The 19,228-nt window shown below is 45.9% G+C and overlaps 2 protein-coding genes across 10 annotated transcripts in view; one reads left to right on the forward strand and one right to left on the reverse strand.

Annotated features, from left to right (window-relative positions):
- Positions 1–19,228, reverse strand: part of LOC125942958 (uncharacterized) — a 773,958-nt gene that overhangs the window by 39,845 nt on the left and 714,885 nt on the right. The window lies entirely within an intron of this gene.
- LOC125942222 (uncharacterized) overlaps positions 8,109–19,228 on the forward strand; it is a 343,209-nt gene continuing 332,089 nt past the window's right edge. For 5 of the 9 annotated variants that reach the window (XR_007464916.1, XR_007464917.1, XM_049660385.1 and 2 more), the window contains exon 1: positions 8,109–8,622. Coding sequence is in view for 7 of the 9 variants with exons in the window: in XM_049660385.1 (XP_049516342.1) it covers positions 8,193–8,622 (430 nt within the window). In the remaining 2 variants the exon portion in view is untranslated. Of the gene's footprint in view, positions 8,678–9,152; positions 9,364–19,228 lie in introns of all 9 variants that reach the window. The other 4 variants (XM_049660382.1, XM_049660381.1, XM_049660380.1 and 1 more) reach the window with 4 other exon arrangements.

The following is a 19,228-nucleotide window of genomic DNA, read 5'->3' on the forward strand; positions in this document are numbered from 1 at the left end:
CAGTGAACTACTTTTTAAGGGTTCTGGCTAGGCTGAATGTGCTAATGATGCAAACTAATTAAATATACTGCAGACTTTCTCTCATTCTGTGAATCTCTCTAAAACGAGTGAAGCGGACATTTATGTTTTACTCTTCTAGGAAAGCAGGTTTTTCTACTAAGAAGTTCTGAGAGAGGAATAGTTTACTGTTGAACCTTTACAGATTCTAAGAAACGGGGCTCGCAATACACAACAGTAGCATACGCGAGCCTCAGTGAGTACGTATACTCCCTAGCTCATCAAAGGAAAAATTGGCATACACCCGTATGTAGCACCTTGAGGAATTCTGCATAACTAATTTGCTATATACTCCCCTAGTTACTCCGAACAATCTTGTATCTTGAAAGGGTCAGAAGGCGAGTTAAGGCGAGTATTCATTCATGGTATAAAAAACAGCGCTTAAAACATGGACAGAAGGAAGAACACAGGACGAACGCGGACTGGTAATGTAGCTTGAAATGGACGGGAGAAACGGAGACAAAAAAAAGAAAAAAGAGTCGGGGGAGGAGAGTGGTTTAGATGCGAGTGGCGCTTGGGTCTGAAGGTAAAACTAACAATCATAGCATAATTAGTCAACTAGATATCTGTATTCCTTGTGCGTGAGAACGAGTGAAATGGAGCTGAGGCATAACGGGCATAAGCGCATCATCGTGAAGGATTTAAAAATTTACCGTGCTCGACTGTCTCGATAACGGTGCAGTACCTTAGTATCATCAAGCACCGGCCTGCACCCGCAATTGGTGCAGTGGATAACGAGATTGCTTCCATTCTTGTTTTTGACGTTATACGCATGTTCCCGCAATCTTTCATTGAGACAGCGTTCGGTCGGGCCGATGTACGTTCTGCCACAAGGGGAGGGAATCTCGTAGACGACTTCCTTGCTGCTCTACACTGGGCACGAGGTGTGATTCTTGCTGCAGGAGCTGTTGTAGGGGTGGCTGGCGTTGACTTTCCTCCATATTGAGCCGAGTTTGTTGATGGCCGAGGAAACAACACGAACACTGGCTCGCTCTGCTGCTTTTTTGATTCCGTGAGAAACGTCGTGCACGTATGGGATAACTGCGAGTTTTGTTTTGTCGAGTTCTGGCCTTGCCTTATTCCTGAGAGTTCTGATCTCTTTGGCAAGAACTTCAGACATTTAACAAAGTAGGTCTTCCGGGTAGCCACTTGCTCTAAGGCGCTCCATTTGGCTTTGAAGCTTCATTGAATTTCATGATGGCAGGAGCGATAGAGAGCATTTTTGAGTGCTTCAAGTGCAATGGCACGCTTGACAATTCTCGAGTGACCCGACGTGTAGGGAAGTACGTGCTTCTTGGAGCGAGGGGCTGTGTCCACAAGATGTGGCTCGGGCTCAGGTGGAGCTTCAGGTCAAGAAAGCGCATTACGCCTTCTACCGGCAGTTTCTTAGTGAAGGTCATGCCTTGGAAAATGGACTGGAAGGCACTGAAAATTTCATCTACTTGTTCAGGGGCTTCCTCTGGTTTGGCACTGAATAAAACCAAGAAGCGATCGGACGTAGCGGATCAATTTTAGTGGTCCAATGTGTTCTAGGTGATCCTGTAGGAACCTATCATAGTGTGCGAGGAGAAGGTCGCTCAAAATTGGAGCGATACGGGAGCCTATGCAGACTTCATTCTTTTGCACGAGCAACTGCTCGATGTGTTTAACCACTGTGGAGAATAAGTAAAGGTGCAACAATTTAAAAAATTGGCAACACTGTTGCAGATGGCAATTTGGAAGCGCAAGACGACATGCTCATCGATGCCCTCCTGTACCACGGTGGCCAGGTAATATTGGGGGAGGGAATAAAACATATCCTTTATGTCCACCGAGATGGCAAACATTCCAGGAGGGCTGGACTAGGCCAATTACAGAGCAAGCTCTGATGGGCTGCGGACGAAAAACTGTTCTTTCACTTCTAACAACGACAAGCAGTTTAGCAAGTAATACCCCACACACCTTTGCCAAGCTCCAGCCTCGGAAACGATGACCCTAAAGGGGATGCTCTCCTTGTGGGTTTTCGCCGTAAAAGAGAGTGAACGCCAAAGTTCATTTGAGCTCTTGAACGTGACTGCCAACTTCCTAAGTCCTGCTTTTTCGCAACTTTCGATGGCGAGCTTCTTGGCCTTTGTTGGGTGGAAATTCACGGACGAATTGAAATTGCCGTGGAAGGCCCTTTGCGCCAACTGTCGGCACGTCCCGGAATTGGCTACTACAAAACCACCTTCCTTATCTGCTTGAATCAATTTCAACTCGTTGTCGTGCTGCAACGATACCGCACTTTTTTGAAGTGCTAAGCTTTCTTTCTCAAAATGCCGTACAGGTTTTCTTTGCAGCTTCGTCCTATAGTCAAGTAGTTGACAATTTCCCCTTTTTTTTCACAGCTCTTTGGAGAGCATGGCCACGACTCGTAAGTTTCACAAGGGAAAAAAATTTAAGAAGAAAAACTCTCGTGTACTTCGATTTAGGAACAGGTTAATAAACCCCAAGCGGTCAAAATTAATCCGGAGTCCCACACAATGGCTGGCTCATGAAGATGTGTAGTGTTTAATGGCGCAAGGGCCAGCTATGGCCAAAGAGCGCCATGACATATGGTGATGGGTTCTGAATGTATTATGGATGGAGTGGCCAGTGGGTAGCAAATGGTACAATGGCTGCCTCATAATCACTCAATTGTTTCGGCACATAAAACCCCAGAATCTTGAACTTTCACAAGGTGGAACTATTTCTGTAATACCACCATTGAGCCCCGTTTATTCAAGCGACTCACGTCACGCACGCCACGCAAGCCTTTCGGCTCGCGAGGCAAAGTCGCTATATATAGTCGCGATAGCGAATCAACGTGGTTCTCTATAGCTTGTTAAGTTGGAATGCATGTTTGTTTCATTTTGTATTCTGAATATTTGCATAGTAGTTCGGCACCTATCTGATTTTTATTTGCCCTCTTATATTCTTTCATCTGTAGCCACGTAATTATAGAGCATCTCCCCCCCCCCTCCCTTGTATTACACCATCAAGTGTCCATAGAAAAGAGAAACCGTTAAGAAGCCCACGGCATTTGCCTTCCCTTTGCGCCATTGTACTTACGATAAGTTACCGGTGTCTCTGTCCCCATCATGTGACCCATATAGGCAAGTTATAGAAATGTGTCGTTTCTGGGGTGTCACTCACTACAGATTTGTAAAGATAAGGCAGCATTTTTTTTTCTTTTTATGTTTTAAATTTTGAGCCAGACTTTTTTCTCTTTTGGTACCTGTAGATGTTTACACTAACATTATATGAGCAGCTTTTGCTGTTAAGTCAAAGTACCCACGGATTGGACGTACAGAGTGGTGAACTTGATCGGCATTTTAACAGCGAAGCTGTTTAAGCCAGTTGTAATTTGTGGTACGTATCAAGACGTTACCAAGAAAGAAAATAAGATAAACCTTCTTGCCGAGGCGGGATTCGAACGTGCGTACCCCCAGTCCCAAAGTGAGCGCCGTAACCACAATGCTATACAGCCACGCTTGCAGAACATGCATTTATGCGAACCATAAGATTGCGTCCGCGAGTCATCGTCTTCGTCCACAGCTGGCGCGTTCGTACGCTCGTGCTCTGCGAGGTGAAGATGTTTTTTTCACGCTATGAGAGCGAGAGAAAGAGACAGACAAAGAACTTTATTGGTGGTCCTGAGGAACCGCTTTAGGACACCTCCGTTTTCAGGGAGTCCCCGCAGCCGTCGCGGGCCGCACCCACGTCGGGGTCGGAAGATCGTGGTCCTCCGCCCTGTCGCAGGCCCTCTGGACAGCCCGTAGTTGCTCTGAGAGGTCGCCGCTCTTAAGGTCTGCGTCCCAGTCCGTTAGAGTGGTAAGCAATGAGCCGCGTAACGCAGGGCATTGCCAGAGCATATGAGATAAAGAGCAGTACGCCTCCCCACAGTCAGGACAGTGGGGTTCTACATTAGGCGCGAAGTGACTGAATCGGCCCCTGGAGGGGCACGACCGCGTTTGGAGCATGCGAAAGGCCGACGATTGTGGTCTAGTGAGTTCAGGATGTGGTACCGGAAAGGCCCGCCGAGCAAGTTGATAATGTGCCAAGTTAATGAGGGCAGAATTGCGGGCAAGTTGGTAGTCCATTACTAAGGTGTTATTGCGCAACAAAAGGACATGGACGGCAGAGAAAAAATACACACACCAACGCAACACCATGCGCTTGGTGTGTGTATTTTTTCTCTTCCGTCCATGTCCTTTTGTTGCGCAATAACACCTTAGTAATGTGCCAAGATTTCATGGAAGGTGAGGAGCGAATCCCTGTACAGTCCTAAGTCGCCGCCCGTGAATCTACCGGAACCATCGCGGTGCGTTATACCTCGCGCGCAGTCATGGGCTAACTCATTGGCCTTAACAACCTCAGAGTGCACATTGATTTCCATATGGGCCGGGAACCATTTTATGATATGAAAACCAGCAGCCCCCTCGGTGCCGAGGATGGCCGCCGCCTTCTTTGAGATCGAGCCGGAGGCGAACGCTCGGGCTGCATACCTAGAGTCTGTAAAGATATGGGGACGTAGAGGGTCCTTCAGTGCTGTAGCTACAGCAACCTGCTCGAAAGAGAAAGAGAGAGACTCATCCACGGAGCGGATCTCCTGAAACGTGGTGTCGGCATTGGAACGCGGTGTCGGTTTTGCAAGCTGCGCTATGCAACGCCGTAAGTCCGAGACGCACGTAAAGAAATTATCATCATCATGAGTAATAAGATGAAAAATTCGCGCGCACTCCCGGAAAATGCTGGGCTACGATCGCCCAGCTTCGCTGTTTCAAGCGTTGCGCGGTTGAGTGCAAGGTTAAGCAGTTTTCTTCTTTTCTAACTTTCGAGCCAGACGTTTTCTCTATTGGTACCTCTAGATGTATACATTAACATTCTCATGGCAGCTTTTCCTGTAAAGTCAAAATACCCACGGATTGGACGCTATACCGCAGCCTACAACGCTCTCCGCTAGTCTCAACTTTGGTATTGATTTATTTTAGCAATGATCAACACATGTCTTTTTTCACCCCCTATCTTTAAAAAGTTCTTGCGCAGAACTCCGGATTTCGAGTAACCCAACTTGGAAAATGCCAGGGAAAAGGCAAAAGCGTCGGTATACTATAGCGTCGCTTGCACTCGCTTTTCAAACGTTGGCGGCTTGCCAGCTGAGCCAGATGCTGCACCAGGCCGCACTCCCCCACTTATCTTTCCGCTTCTTTCTGTCTATCACCGCTCGAGCACACTTGCTGAGCTGCTTGCTGCCACTACATGTTGTGAGCTCACACAGCAGAAAGGAGCTGGAGTCTTTTTTTTTCTCGTTTAGGATGCTGTCAGTGACTCATCAATGGCGTCAAGGTGTATTAATCGTGACCTTGAGCAAGATAATCGGCACTCTTGAGCGGGTGCAAGGCATACATAGGCAGATTAGGAGATAAGAGATAGATTGGTAGGAGGCATAGATAGGCAGAGTGCTAGATAATGATATGGGAACATGTAACTAGCTCACATAGGCTGGGTGACTGTTGCGACCCTAATTTAAAGGCAATGTCCTTAAAGATCGTCATTATCATCACAGAGAGGAAATAGGTGAAGAAAGGGCAATGGCGCTATTTTAGATATTCTAGGGACTAAATCTATGCACTGCTGAGTTCTTGCTGGGCAGGGAGTTTTACTGTGCGCAAAGTGGCATTGCATCAGGAAAGTTCAGACAAACACGCGGGGTTCCACTAGGCTCAGTGTTATCGCCGCTTTTGTTTAATATCTGGATAAGCTCCATTTCTTGTCATCAGAATGTATGCACGTACGTTTACGCTGATTATATAGCGTTTTTTGCTTCGGCAAATGATATTCAGTCACTGTACGAGTACTTACAGGAATACTTATGCGAGTTGGAAGCTTGGCTGGATAGTATTCACTTGTCCCTTAATGTAAATAAGAGCGCTGTTCTTGTCTTTCCGGTACAAGACCCAGTTACGATATCCCTTTCGTACCGCTATTCCACTATTCCACAAGTGGGAAAAGTCAAATACCTAGGAATTATTCATGATGGATACCTTAACTGGAGTCATCATATTGAAAACATAACTTCAAAAGCTTCCCGTGCAATGGGGATATTGCAAAGGATTAGCAATAATCGATGGGGCATGCGCAGAGACACACTTATAATGATTTACCGCATGTATATCCGGCCAATACTAGAGTTCCGCTGCGTGTTATATTCTCTGGCTAACCTGCTTATAAACTACGTCCACTACTTTTACTGGAAAGGGAAGCGCTTCGCTTATGTCTGGGGCTGCCAAAGTTTGTAGCAAACGGCGTGTTCTACAAGGAATCACGACTTCCTTCCCTAGACATGAGATTTAAAATACTCACTGTTCAAGCATTCATAAGGCTCTATGAATCTCCAATAAGGAGATCCCAGTCGATATATATTAGTCAACAAGCTTTATTCTTGGAGTCTCGTAGCCTCGTTTTCACACGCCACAGGTGAATAAAACAGAATCGTTATTAAATCCGTTAAATGTACGTTTAAATGATATAATCACGATAAGCAGTATCCAAAATTCATTGGTTACTACTTATGATAACATATACCCCAACCATGCGAAGCAACTTCCCTGGCATATTCTTAACGGCTTACTCCAAGATCACTTGGACAAGCTCCAAACAAACGTAATTATAGCAACAGATGCTTCGCAGAGTGAGGAAAAGGCCGGGGTTAGAATTTTTTAATCGACATTAGATTGGTCTTTTTCTGTTCGGCTCCCCGACAACACTCCAATATTCCTAGCGGAATTCCGAGCTGTTGTCTTAGCTTTGCGTAAGCTTTAGCCTCCCACAACAACCGCGGTAGTATTAACAGACTCTTTATCCTTGTGCACCTCACTTAATGCTTCTGGCGAGTCGCATATAGTAAAAAAATTGCACTCATTGGTTCCAAGTCATTTGCGAAATTTGCGATTAGTATGGGTACCTGGCCACAAAGGCATATGTATGAATAAAGCGGCAGATAGCCTGGCAAAGGCTTCTATTACAGGCACTGTGTGTTCCCCTCTTCCAACGACGGGTTTCATAACGTCTGCCAGGTTTAGAAGATACACCCTTATGGCATCAAAATCAGATCTAGCATCATCCACCGAACTGCACCACTTACAATTCCCTTGGAGCAGGAACTTTTGCAAATCCAGACAAACAGAACTGGCATTAACAAGACTGCGATGTCGAGTCCCTCGCATAAATTTCTACATGCACCGATCTGGTCTGGCTATTTCCCTTTTGTGCCATTTCTGTAACGCATTAGAAACGATCGACCATTACTTACTGGACTGCCGGCGTGTTTTCTCCCTAAGAAAAACAACATTGTAAATTGCAATGCGACAGCTCGTCCTGCCATTGAACACTCCGGAACTGCTTTCTTTCGGAGCTTCTGTGCTTGGACACTCAGACAGGAATGTATGCATCGCCATAGAGAAATTTATACTTGAATCAAACCCATTTCATTGTTAAGCATATTATTCCATTTATCATTATCTTACCTTATTTGCTTTATTTACCTTATGGCCTCTTGTACTCGTATCTATACTTTTTATATACGTATTGCCTACTGAATCGTCTTTAAATTTATTCGCTTTAGTATATTTACCAAAATTAGACATTTGCTAAATTTATTCACTTAGCACATATATAAAATCTGCCCGACTCTTGGCCGATTCCCGTGAGTGGGTATGCGCCAAAGATGATAAGGTGATCATCATCATCGCATAACGAGCTAGGATCGAGGCACGGACCATTTTCCAAAGCTCGGGGTATACTGGTGTTAAGTTCTTTAACTACGGGAGATTGGCTAAGAAGCAGGCCGTTTCAAGTATGTTTATTAGAAATTTAATAAACACAAAATTTGCATAGCAGTCATTAGAAGGTATACTATTAAGTATTTTGAGAAAACATAATTTTGACATAACGAAGTGAAATATTAGGAATAATACGTAATTCTAGAAATTCAGCATGGTGCTCGTTTTCTATCACTAATTACGCACCTTCGTCAGCCTTTTATGTTTGTCTTTCTTTTCCACGTCGTCGCGAGCCAGCGAGCACGCGCGCATGCTGGCTCGCTCCACGGTGTTCGATTCAGTCCGGTTCCGTAAATGTTGAAACCTCCAGAGCTGGCCCTGAACACGCGCAGTTCCTCACCGTCGCCGACACTTACGCCAACTGACGACAAGCGCCACCGTGTTTTCGGCAGCCCTCCCGGTAGAGAGCAGTCGACCAGCGACGTGAAACGACAAATGTACTTTGCTCCTGGTCTCGACCAACAGCGTCGAGCCAATGTCGGACAGCGATGCCCGCACCACCTTCTCGAAGCACCGAGAGTGCGTGGCCGCCCAAGACATGGCCGCTGTGCTGGACGACGGCCTCAAGGCGGTATTTTGTGCCACGTGTGCGCACTTCGTCATGCACTGCCCCAACCTCCTTTACGAAGCGTCTTCGCGCCTCACGTGGACCACTGGTGCAAGCCGGCCTCCGGCCAAATTCGCCCACCTGATACTTGCTCAGTGGTGCTCCATAATAGAGCCCGTGGACGACCAGAGCCAGCGTCGACGCTGCGAGGGCTCCGTAGGCAACACGCGAGGTAAGACTAACTGCTTTCCACCAAAAACACCAAAGGCCTGCAGCCGCCTCATTCAGTAACATTACTCCTTGCCCGACTGCTGTCGAAAGAGACATAATAAATGCATGAGCGCCGGCCGGTGCTTTCGCTCACGATTCAATTAGCCAAAAAATGAAATTAACCGGAGTCAAATTAACAGAAGTCGACGGTAATGAAGTTCTTTTTAACGAGGTTAAACTGCATAAACACATCTCGTTAAATTGAGGTTCAAAATACATGGTGTTCTATAGACAAGTTAAAGAAAGCTGTACACTTCGGTATATTGAGAATTTCATTAAATTGAAATTCGTTATATGAAGGTTTTACTGTATAATGAAGGTGTTTCTATGTAGCATGGGACTTGATTGTTGTTATAATAGAGTTCAGCTGCACTTTTATCGGAATTTAAAGAGCATAGCCATGTTTACGAAAACATGACCTACATTCCACGCTGCAGGGAGGACATTGTAAGTGTCATCAACCGTAACCGTGTGGTGGTGATCTGTGGCGAGACTGGATCTGGAAAGACCAAGCAGGCTGCCCAGTTCATCTTTGAAGACTACATCCGTGGAGGCCAAGGCTCTAGATGCAATATCGTGGTCACCCAGCCAAGGAGGATTGCAGCAACCTCCATGGCAAAGCGGGCGGCTCTCCAGCGGCATAAAGAGGTTGGTTAATATATTTAAGCGAACATTACTTTGCCTCTTCCTTCGACTTTTGCACTGCTGCTGCTGTCGCTCTCTTGTACGCCACGTCGGTTGGTGCTTCATGGCAGGAGCAAGGCAGAGGGCAAAGGCGACATGTAAAACTCATTTCAACCTTTCCATTGCACTGCCACTATGACTGACGTAATTATCCGTTACCCCCCGCAAAAGCATTGCAGAAGCTGCAGTGCTTACCTTTGTACTAATGTGCAACATTCCAGACGGGAGGGAGATAGAAGGGTAGAGAAGAAGTAGGGAGAGGAAGCAGAGCATGGGGTAGAACCAACGCAGTCATAAAATGAATGAATAGCAACCTTGCATGGGATAAGTTCGCGAGAGGGAAAAGATGACGTCAGATGGCAAAGAAACTCTACTACTACACGTGAGAGCGGTTGCGAACAAACTGGATAAATTTAGGATAAAGGTACAGTACGTTTCTAATCTGTCTGAAAATAAACACCGTGATAATTTGTCCTGCGAACAACTGACGCAGGGTGTGCAGACGCAAAGCCACTTTAATGTGCCGTAGCGTCTAGGCGTCAATACGGAAGCGACTACACATGAAATCAGCAGTTCTGTGCCCACCACGGCAGCTTTGTGGCTATGAGCGTTTCTCAATGTCGCGGATTCAATCCCGACGGCGGCAGCTCCATTTCGACGCAGACGAAATACAAGAATGCTCGTGTGCTTAGATTTAGGTGCACATTAAAGAAACCCAGGGGGTCAAAGTTAATCCGGAGTCCACCACTACGGCATGCCTGATAATCTGATAACCAATATGATGATAAACATAAATCAATTAAAGTTAAACACTTCGGCCACGAAGCCATGGCCACGCATCGTGGCCACGATGCTTAAAGCACCCTTAAGGCGAAATTTCCATATAAGCCGCACCCCAACTTTACTTCAAAATTTTCGGTACTTGTTATTCTTGCAAAATATGATATCCTTTCTTCATGACAACATTAAATAACTGCAGTTGTGGTACTGTCAAGCAAAAGTGTTGTACTACACAATTCTTTTGACCACAACGTATAATTTTCCTTTAGATCATTTGAGGTACAATAAGCTGACTTTTTTTTCATACCTCTAGTTGGTAAAAAAATTGCACTTGAATTCGTATTCGACTCGCACTAGGTTCCATTATTTCAATTTGTTGTTAAATTGTAAACTTGCTATTCGCACACTTCTAGTCGTAACCAATGACGCAGCATGGGAACATTGTAGTATGCAGTTTATTCTACCATAGAGCATATACACAAAAAAGTTCATGGCAGCTGCTCTTACGCACCCTTTCACGCACCGTAAATTTATCAATCTCAGAAATATATAGAATCTCAGAAATATCTCAGAAATGCATAGAATGAACTTTACTCGTCGTCCATGCGTACGGGCTGCGTCTAAATGCTTGCTTTTTGCATCATATTTCGATTATATTTATGGTTACTAAATAAAGAGCTAGCAACACTGCGACACCTTTGTGGTTGCCACTTTTTTCGCCCAGCTTTTCTTATAGAGTTAGTATACTAACTATGTAGAAGGAATAGCTAAGGATTGTGAGAAAAAAGAAATTAGCCGCTCTAATTGCCGAGTCCTTCCACAAAGGGGTTCAGAGGTGAACACTAGCAGTGGGTGGCATTTACCCTTCCGCCTACCGTGCGGAGAACCCTGAAGTAGCTCAAAATATGTTTATTCACGGGCAAAAATGGCAAATACAATCGCCGATAGATTTTTTCAGACGCCACGTTTTTCGCGCCTGTACGCTTACTCGGACTCCGTCACCTACCACTATAACAATGGCAGCCGAAACATTGGATGGCGTACAATGCGCCATTCAGTTTTTCGGACACAATCCGCATGCGTTATGGTGCAAACATGGCTTATGTGAACAAAGTTCCCGCCACATAGCAAACTGCGACTCTGCCTGCCGACTGTCATGTAAGGAGCACTGGTTAAGACTAGTGACAGGCAGTATGATTGCGATGAACATTTGCCACTGGCTGATGAAGTGCCTGCAGGCACATTGTGGTCCGCTCTTATGCAAATTATTATCATGAAACGGGGAAACAGTATTGACTCGTAAGGCAATCTTTCAAAACTTTTTTTTATTTAACTCCGCCGCAAAAGTTTGATCACTGCGTTCTCTTTTTACGCATCCCATGGCAAGCTGTGGAGATTAGCAGGGCTTTTGCAATAATTTTTGGTATTGTGGAAGCGCAGTTTTACAAGTACAGCTGTACGTAATTTTCTCCTTGGTGTAAAATTAAAATGAAGAAGCCAACGTATTGAACGAGATAATTTTCATTCCTGCAGCTGAGCCACACCGCCGGCTTCCAAGTCCGTCTCACGAAGCAGCTGCTGAGGAGCCGCGGAGGCATACTCTTCTGCACAGTCGGCATCCTGGTGCGGCACTGGCAGCAGAACGGCGGACTCGTTGACGAGGTCCATGAGCGTGACCTCTCAACCGACTTCCTGCTCGTGAGGTGCTCTCCATCAATAGCACACTGAAGGTAGGCTTTTCTTCATTCTTGTAGCCACGTGCCTTACAAATCTCCCCGATTTTTTCGTAAGGTTTTACACATTTTTACGAAAGTCGCCGTATTCAATTGCATTATGCTTACAGCGCCCACGTTAGCCATCAAAAATTAGAATTCTTTTTCCGCGAGTAACCGTCGCACCGTCTAATTGCTGCAGCGACGGTCGTCTGCGTGTTCCGACGTCATTGTTAACATTGAATAAGTTGTGCCAGAGCCATTTAATGATCTAGTCACTCTAGTTTCTGTTGCACTTTTAGTAACTCTACCAAGAATTTTGATAATTCCCTTAGCAAACACATTTCATGCCATACATACAGTCGAAACCATTCAAAACGATCCCACATTTAACAATCTATTTTTTATAACGACCACATTTCAGTGGACTTATGATTTTCCGTCTCTGCATGTTGAAACTGCTTCCAAATACAACGAATGCTTTTTTTTAATATCCGTGCTGTTACAACTAACGCTTTGAACACAGTGATGGTAATAAATGTTCCAGTGTCACCCGAAAGGCGAAGCATCAATGGCGATAGCAAATTAGTAGAGAGGTACACGGTGTAGGGATAGTAGTTTTGTCGGCTGCATAAACTTGGACACATTCGCTTACTAACTGAATTAACAAGCGTGGTGTCAGCGCGCTCAAGCAAACATGAATAGATCACACCCGATGACCGCAGACAAGCACTGTCAAAACGCTGGCGTGAACAAGCGCGGCCGCCGCAGCGAGCGAAGGTTCCTGCGGTCTATCGCTTCAACGGAAATAGAGCGGCGAAAGCACAGCGCATACAAAGGTCAGAGCCGTCTGGAGATCGATTTCGAGATATGATGCGCGCGACAGCCCGCACCGGCGCAAAGTACGCAGTTGTACGCGTGGGAGATTGTGTCGCCAGTGCCCCTTGCACCTGGTTGCAAGATACGCAGCATTGTGTCGCCCCCCCCCCTCCATCCCTCCCTCCCATGCCCCCATGGCCTCTGGCGCTACGGAGGAAGTCTCGTTTACTCTCCGCCGTTCGTTCGCTCTCCGTCAAAGCACGCGTCCCGGCGCGCTGTCACTCGCACATACGGCGCCGTGTGATGATAGAATAGATGATAGATAGATGATAGAACTGCTGTGTCATGGTGTATTGCTGTGTTCTATATTCCAAGTCACGTTCCGGGAAAAGACCCGGTGTTTCTTTTCACCTGTTGCGAAGCAATGAGTTTCTAGCCTGAGTTTCTAGCGCTTTTCGACAAGATAGTGTTGTTGTTGTTGTTTTTTCGATAAAGCCTCCGAACACCTAACACGCAGGAAGAGCAGTCCAGCCCTATTTACAACGCGAGCGCGTTGAGTTACCATCTTGAGCTGCCCTGAAGGTGTTGACAAAAGCCATGCGAGACGATCCGCAAATCTAATTGCCGAGAACTTTCTAAGAATCTTTCTTGTTAATCACTCAAACCAAATGACTGACGAAAACGACAAGCCTTCGCCCTATGTACACAAGCCGCCAAGGAAACCCTTTAGATTGTAATTGTGAATAAGACACATTTGTGAGCTACTGTGTCCGCAAGAGTTTTTGCATGAAAGTATGGCAACCATTGTATTACCCTTGTCACACGGCACGTGTAATCTCATTTGCAGCGAATGAGATTAAGTGTTAATGCCATTTTTGCTGCTTCTACACGGGCATAGTGAATGACATTCACAGCTAATGGCATTCGCCCAATAAATGAGCTTCCCGAACTCATTCACGTGCGACTTGTGTAATCTCGACGACAGGGGCTTGGCAAAAAATTACAAGTTGAAATGAAGTGTAATATATTTTCTAATAACCATCCAATGTTTACCATTGTATTGCTAAAATAATATTGAAAATATGTAATCAAGAAGCACGATTTCTAAGGTCTCGTTATCATAGCAGTCTGCGGATAAACATTGCCATCAATTGCGAATACCATTTTGTGCCGTAGCAAGACTGCAATGACATTCGGCATGACTGTCATTTCCTGTAAATGACATTACATGTGCCGTGTGACAGAGGCATAAGTGCATACGAGCAATAAATATTTATTTTCATTCCTCAAAATGCATATGCGTTTGATGGGGGATAGCTGTTCTCCCGGCGCATGCATCTCCATGTTCCCCAGTGAATTTAAAGAAGCTCGATGTATTAATACGGTTACACTGCATGCATTTATAAGAATCCTAGACGAATCATTTACGCGTCCTTTACAATTAGGCGACTTGTTCTTCAATGCACGGTGAGGTAAGAAGCGCGCCCGACCCCATCTTCCATCGTTGCGCGCGCTGCACAGATCGGCTGGGAACTGCTGAGCAGGGTGAGGTCGCAGCGCCCCCCCCCTCCCACCAAGCAGCAGCGATAGGCAAGAACTAGCCCCGATGCGAAGGTCGTAAGAAGCGAGCGCGCGCGCCAGTCGAGCCCGGACGTGGCCAGGTTTGGTTCTAAATAGACAAAATGGGCTATCGAAAATAAATTTCGCCGTCGACTTCGACGAGTTGGCTATGTCGCTACATTGGGCTACTGAAAATCTGTGACTTGGCTTTGTTTGGGCTATAAGGGGAGCCCTAATCAACGCTCCAGAGGGGCTCTGATGGAGTAGAAACAAATATCGAAGGCTTTGTTTTAGCTGACTGAGCCGGCAAGACGCGCCTGTGCGTGTGTGCGTGCGCGAAATGCCCTCCGCCCCCTCTCCCCCTCCATTCTCTGCGCCGTTGTCTGAGCCAGTGGCTTTGATCTTTGATGTACTTCAACTTACATCGCGCTACACCGTGAGACACCCGATCCCCGGGCATCGGGATGAGCCTGGGAGTAGAGGGTTTTTTTACAGTACACTGTACTAACATCGCTATGCTCAGAGAGCAAAAAAAAAATAGTGTCGGGCGATCGTGGCGCCGACATGAAAGAAGCACGGGTAGATGACACGCTCCGGTGTGTTCACGGCCATGGCTTCTTCGTGAACTATCGCGCCGGGCACAGCTTTCGACCTGCTTCACGTTTCTCACACTAAGCTTTACGGCCATTTTCTTTTCCCTGCGAGATGAGTTTTTATTTGTGCTTACCTTAGAGGTTCATTTCTATAGGTTAGACTTAAGAACGAATTCTCCTCGTAGAGGAGAATCGAACCATGGGGAAGTGGGCCAAGTATGCGAAAAAGTATAAAAAATACCGGGAGCAAGACCCCGAGCCCAAAGTGGATCCTGGTCCGTTTACTTATAGATGGTTTGCCCGTAACGTGACAAATGCAGGTACTTATTGTGCTAAGATCGAAACAAGTTTACCGCGATACCATTAGTGCGCCACGTCACACAAACATCACCCAGTGTGTTTGCTTAGCAGGTGAGGTGTCGCGCTGCTGGCTCGAGGACGGGGTTTGGATCCCCGGCCACGGCGGCCGCATTTCGATCGAGGCTAAATGTTCAAACACCCGTGTACTTGGATATATGTGCACGTTAAAGAACCCTAGGTGGTCAAAATTAATCCGGAGTCGCCCACTGCTATATGCCTCCCAATCATATCGTGGTTTTGGCACGTAAAATCCCAGTACAAGGACATTTGGTTACAACGGGTTGTGCAAAAACGGGTTGCGTTGTTGAATGTGAAAATTTATATAGAAACAAAACTGCAAAAAATGGCTATATTTGGCTACGAAAGATTTTGCTCTCTTTTGTGTTTGGCTACATTTGGGCTACAATTTCTCTAACTTTGGGCTACGCCGCCTCGTCTAACCTGGCAACACTGGTGATAGACAGAAAGAGGGGGAAAGAGAAGTGGGTGAGTGCGGCCTGGTGCCGCATCTGGCTCAGCTGGCAAGCCGCCACCGTTTGAAAAGCGAGTGCAAGCTACGCTACCGACGCTTTTGCCTTTTCCCTGGCATTTTCCCAGTTGGGTTTCTCGAAATCCGGAGTTCTGCGCAAGAAATGTTTAAAGATAGGGGGGTGAAAAAAAAGCCATGTGTTGATCACTGCTGGAAAAAAAATCAATGCCAAAGTTGAGACTAGTGGAGCGCGTTGTAGGCTGCGTTACAGCGTCCAATCCGTGGGTATTTTTACTTTACAGCAAAAGCTGTTAAGATAATGTTAGTGTAAACATCTACAGGTACCAATAGAGAAAACGTCTGGTTCGAAATTAACAATATAAAACGAAAAAGAAATGCCGTATCAACTTTACAACTCCGTAGTGAGTGATATACCAGAAACGACACATTTCTATAACTTGCCTGTATGGGGTCATATGATGGCGACAGAGACTTAAGTACGATGGCGCAAAGGTAAGGCAAAGGACGTGGGCTTTTTAACGGTTTCACTTTTCTATGGACACCTGATGTACGCAGTCATGGAAAAGGCACAGAATAACTGGAGTAATACAAGGGATGGGAAAGATGCTTTATAATTACGTGGGTACAGATGAAAGAGAATAAGTGGGCAAAAAAAATCACATAGGCGCCGAACTGCTATGCAAATATTAAGAATACAAAATAAAACAAACTCGTATTCCAACTTAACAAGCTGTAGAGAACCACGTTGGTTCGCTATCGCGACTCCATATAGCGACTTTGTCTCGCGAGCCCAAAGGCTTCCGTGGCTTCCGTGAGCTCAGTCGCTTGAATATACTGGGCTCAAGGATGGCATTACAGAAATAGTTCCACCTTGGGAAAGTTCAAGATTCTAAGGGTTTTATGTGCCGAAACAATTGTGTGATTATGAGGCAGCCGTTGTGTGGGACTCCGGATTAATTTTGACCACTTGAGGTTCTTTAACCTGCTACTAAATGGCAGTACGCGATAGGTTTTATTCTTTTTTTTTCACCTTGTGAAACTTACGAGTCCTAGCCATACTTCGAAAGAGCTGTGAAAGAAAAGAAAAATTGCCATCTACTTGACTATAGGACGAAGCTGCAAAGAAAACCCGTACGGCATTTTTAAGAAAGAAATCTTAGCAATTGAAAAAAAAGTGCGGTCTCGTTGCTGCGCGATAACGACTTGAAATTGATTCAAGCAGTTAGCGAAGGTGGTATTGTAGTAGCCAATTCCAGGACGTGCTGACAGTTGGCGCAAAGGGCCTTCCACGACAATTTCGAGTCGCCCGTGAATTTCCACCTAACAAAGGCCAAGAAGCTTGCCATCGAAAGTTGCGAAAAAGCAGGACGTACGAAGTTGGTAGTCATGCTCAAGCGCTGAAAAGAGCTTTGCCTTTCAGCCTTTTTCACGGCGAAAACCCACAAGGAGGGCACCCCCTATAGCGTCATCGTTTCCGAGGCTGGAATGTGGCAAAGGTGTCTGTGGTTTTACCTGCTAAACTGCTTGTCGTTGTTAGAGGTGAAAGACCCGTTCTTGGTCCGCAGCCCGGCGTACAGGAGGGCATCAATGAGCATGGCGTCTTGCGCTACCAGAAACCCATCGGCACGAGTATTGCCAATTTTTTTTAATTGCTGCTCCTTTATCGGTGCTCCACAGTGGTTAGGCACAATGAGCAGTTGTTCGTGTTAAACAATGGAGTCTGCATAGGCTGCCATATCGCCCCAATCTTGAGCAAACTTCTCCTCGTACACTATGATAGGCTCCTGCAGGATCACAAAGAACACGTTCGACCACTAAAATTGTTCCGCTACGTCCGATGACTTCTTGGTTTATACAGTGCCAAACCAGAAGAAGCCACTGTGCAAGTAGATCATATTGTCAGTAACTTCCAGTCCATTTTCCAAGGTCTCAATTTAACTAAGGAACTGCCCATTGAAGGCGTAATTCGCTTTCTTGACCTGAAGTTCGACCCTCCCCCCCCTCCCCCCCCCATATGCTAGGCATATGCGCCTAGCTCCAAGAGGCGCCTACTTCCCTACACATCGGGTCACTCGAGAATTGTCAAGCGTGCCATTCAAATTCGAGCACTCAAAAATGCCCTCTAACATTCCTGCCTTCATTATATTCAACGAAGCTTCAACAGTCACATCAATTGCCTTAGAGCAAGCGGCTACCCGGAAGACCTACTTTGTACCTTGTCTGAAGTTCTTGAAAAGAGATCTGAACATTTGGCAGTCAGCGTTCGTCCTCTGTTATTCCTTCTGTCCGTGTTTTTACCGCTGTTCTTTATAGCATGAATGCCTGCTAACGAGCTCGCCTTCAGACCTTTTCAAGATACAAAGTTGTTCGGAGTAACTAGACGAGTATAGCAAACTATTTTTGCGGAATTCCTCAAGGTTCTACATACAAGTGGATGTCAATTTCTTCTTTTCATGAGCTAGAGAAGTATACGTACTCAGTGAGGCTCGCGTATGCTACTGTTGTGTATTGCGAGCCCCGCGTCTTAGAATTACTATTTGTAAAGGATCAACAATAAACTATTCCTCTGGCAGAAATTCTTAGTAGAAAAACCTGCTTTCCTACAAAAGTAAAACATAAATCCTCGCTTCACTCGTTTTACAAACATGGAAAGAATGATAAGTAGTCTGCAGTATATTTAATTAGTTCACATCATTAGCAGCTTTAGAGAAGCCAGAACCCTTAAAATGTAGTTCACTGCAACATATTGGCTTAGGTCTGCTGTAATTTGTTCTCTGTTTCCTGTGTGTGCCACAGGTAACACGTGCATTTAGCGACATCGACTCTCTTCGTTGCACATTAGCGCGCATTGGCATTTTCACTCTTTTTCTACCAGGTTCAACCACCCAGAGTAGAAGGCAGTTCGGCGTTGTACGCACGGAACGGCGAACAATGACGACATAACGCGCCCGTCGTGTACCGGCTGCCTCCTTGGCAGCGCTCTGTCACAGCTGTTAAGGCACAACAGTTCCAAGCTCTGCAGGCGTTCATACTGCCACGTCTGCCGTGATTGTCTTAGCTGAGAGGCTGACTATGCGGCCGTGGTTGATCGCGGGACCACCGAATTCACGTGACACACGGCGCTGGTACCGTGGGTTCACTAACGTGTGGAAGCGGATTCAGGGCCCTTCTACGCTGAAGTGCTGGTCTGCTGAGGCAAGGCTCGTCGTCGAAGTCCACGGCAAGAGCTACGACCCAGTCTGGGCGCTGCTATGCCCGAGGCGATTGTCCAGCGACAGGGTGGACCCACTTGCGCCGAGCGCCAGCGTATTTACTCTGTGATTTTTTTATTATTTCTATGTATTTGTGTGAATGTAGTATTTTTCGATGTGCTTTAAATACAGTTATTCGTTATTGAAGTTTGTTGCTGCGCGAGTCGATTCCATCTTCAAGCATTTAGTGCGCGCTGACAATGGAAAAAACGAAATGAGCCCTGTATTCTATAATTTTTTCTCACTCTCAATCTATTATTTCTT

This window comes from Dermacentor silvarum, chromosome 1 (assembly GCF_013339745.2).
Source record: "Dermacentor silvarum isolate Dsil-2018 chromosome 1, BIME_Dsil_1.4, whole genome shotgun sequence".
Classification (NCBI taxonomy): Eukaryota; Metazoa; Arthropoda; class Arachnida; order Ixodida; family Ixodidae; genus Dermacentor; species Dermacentor silvarum.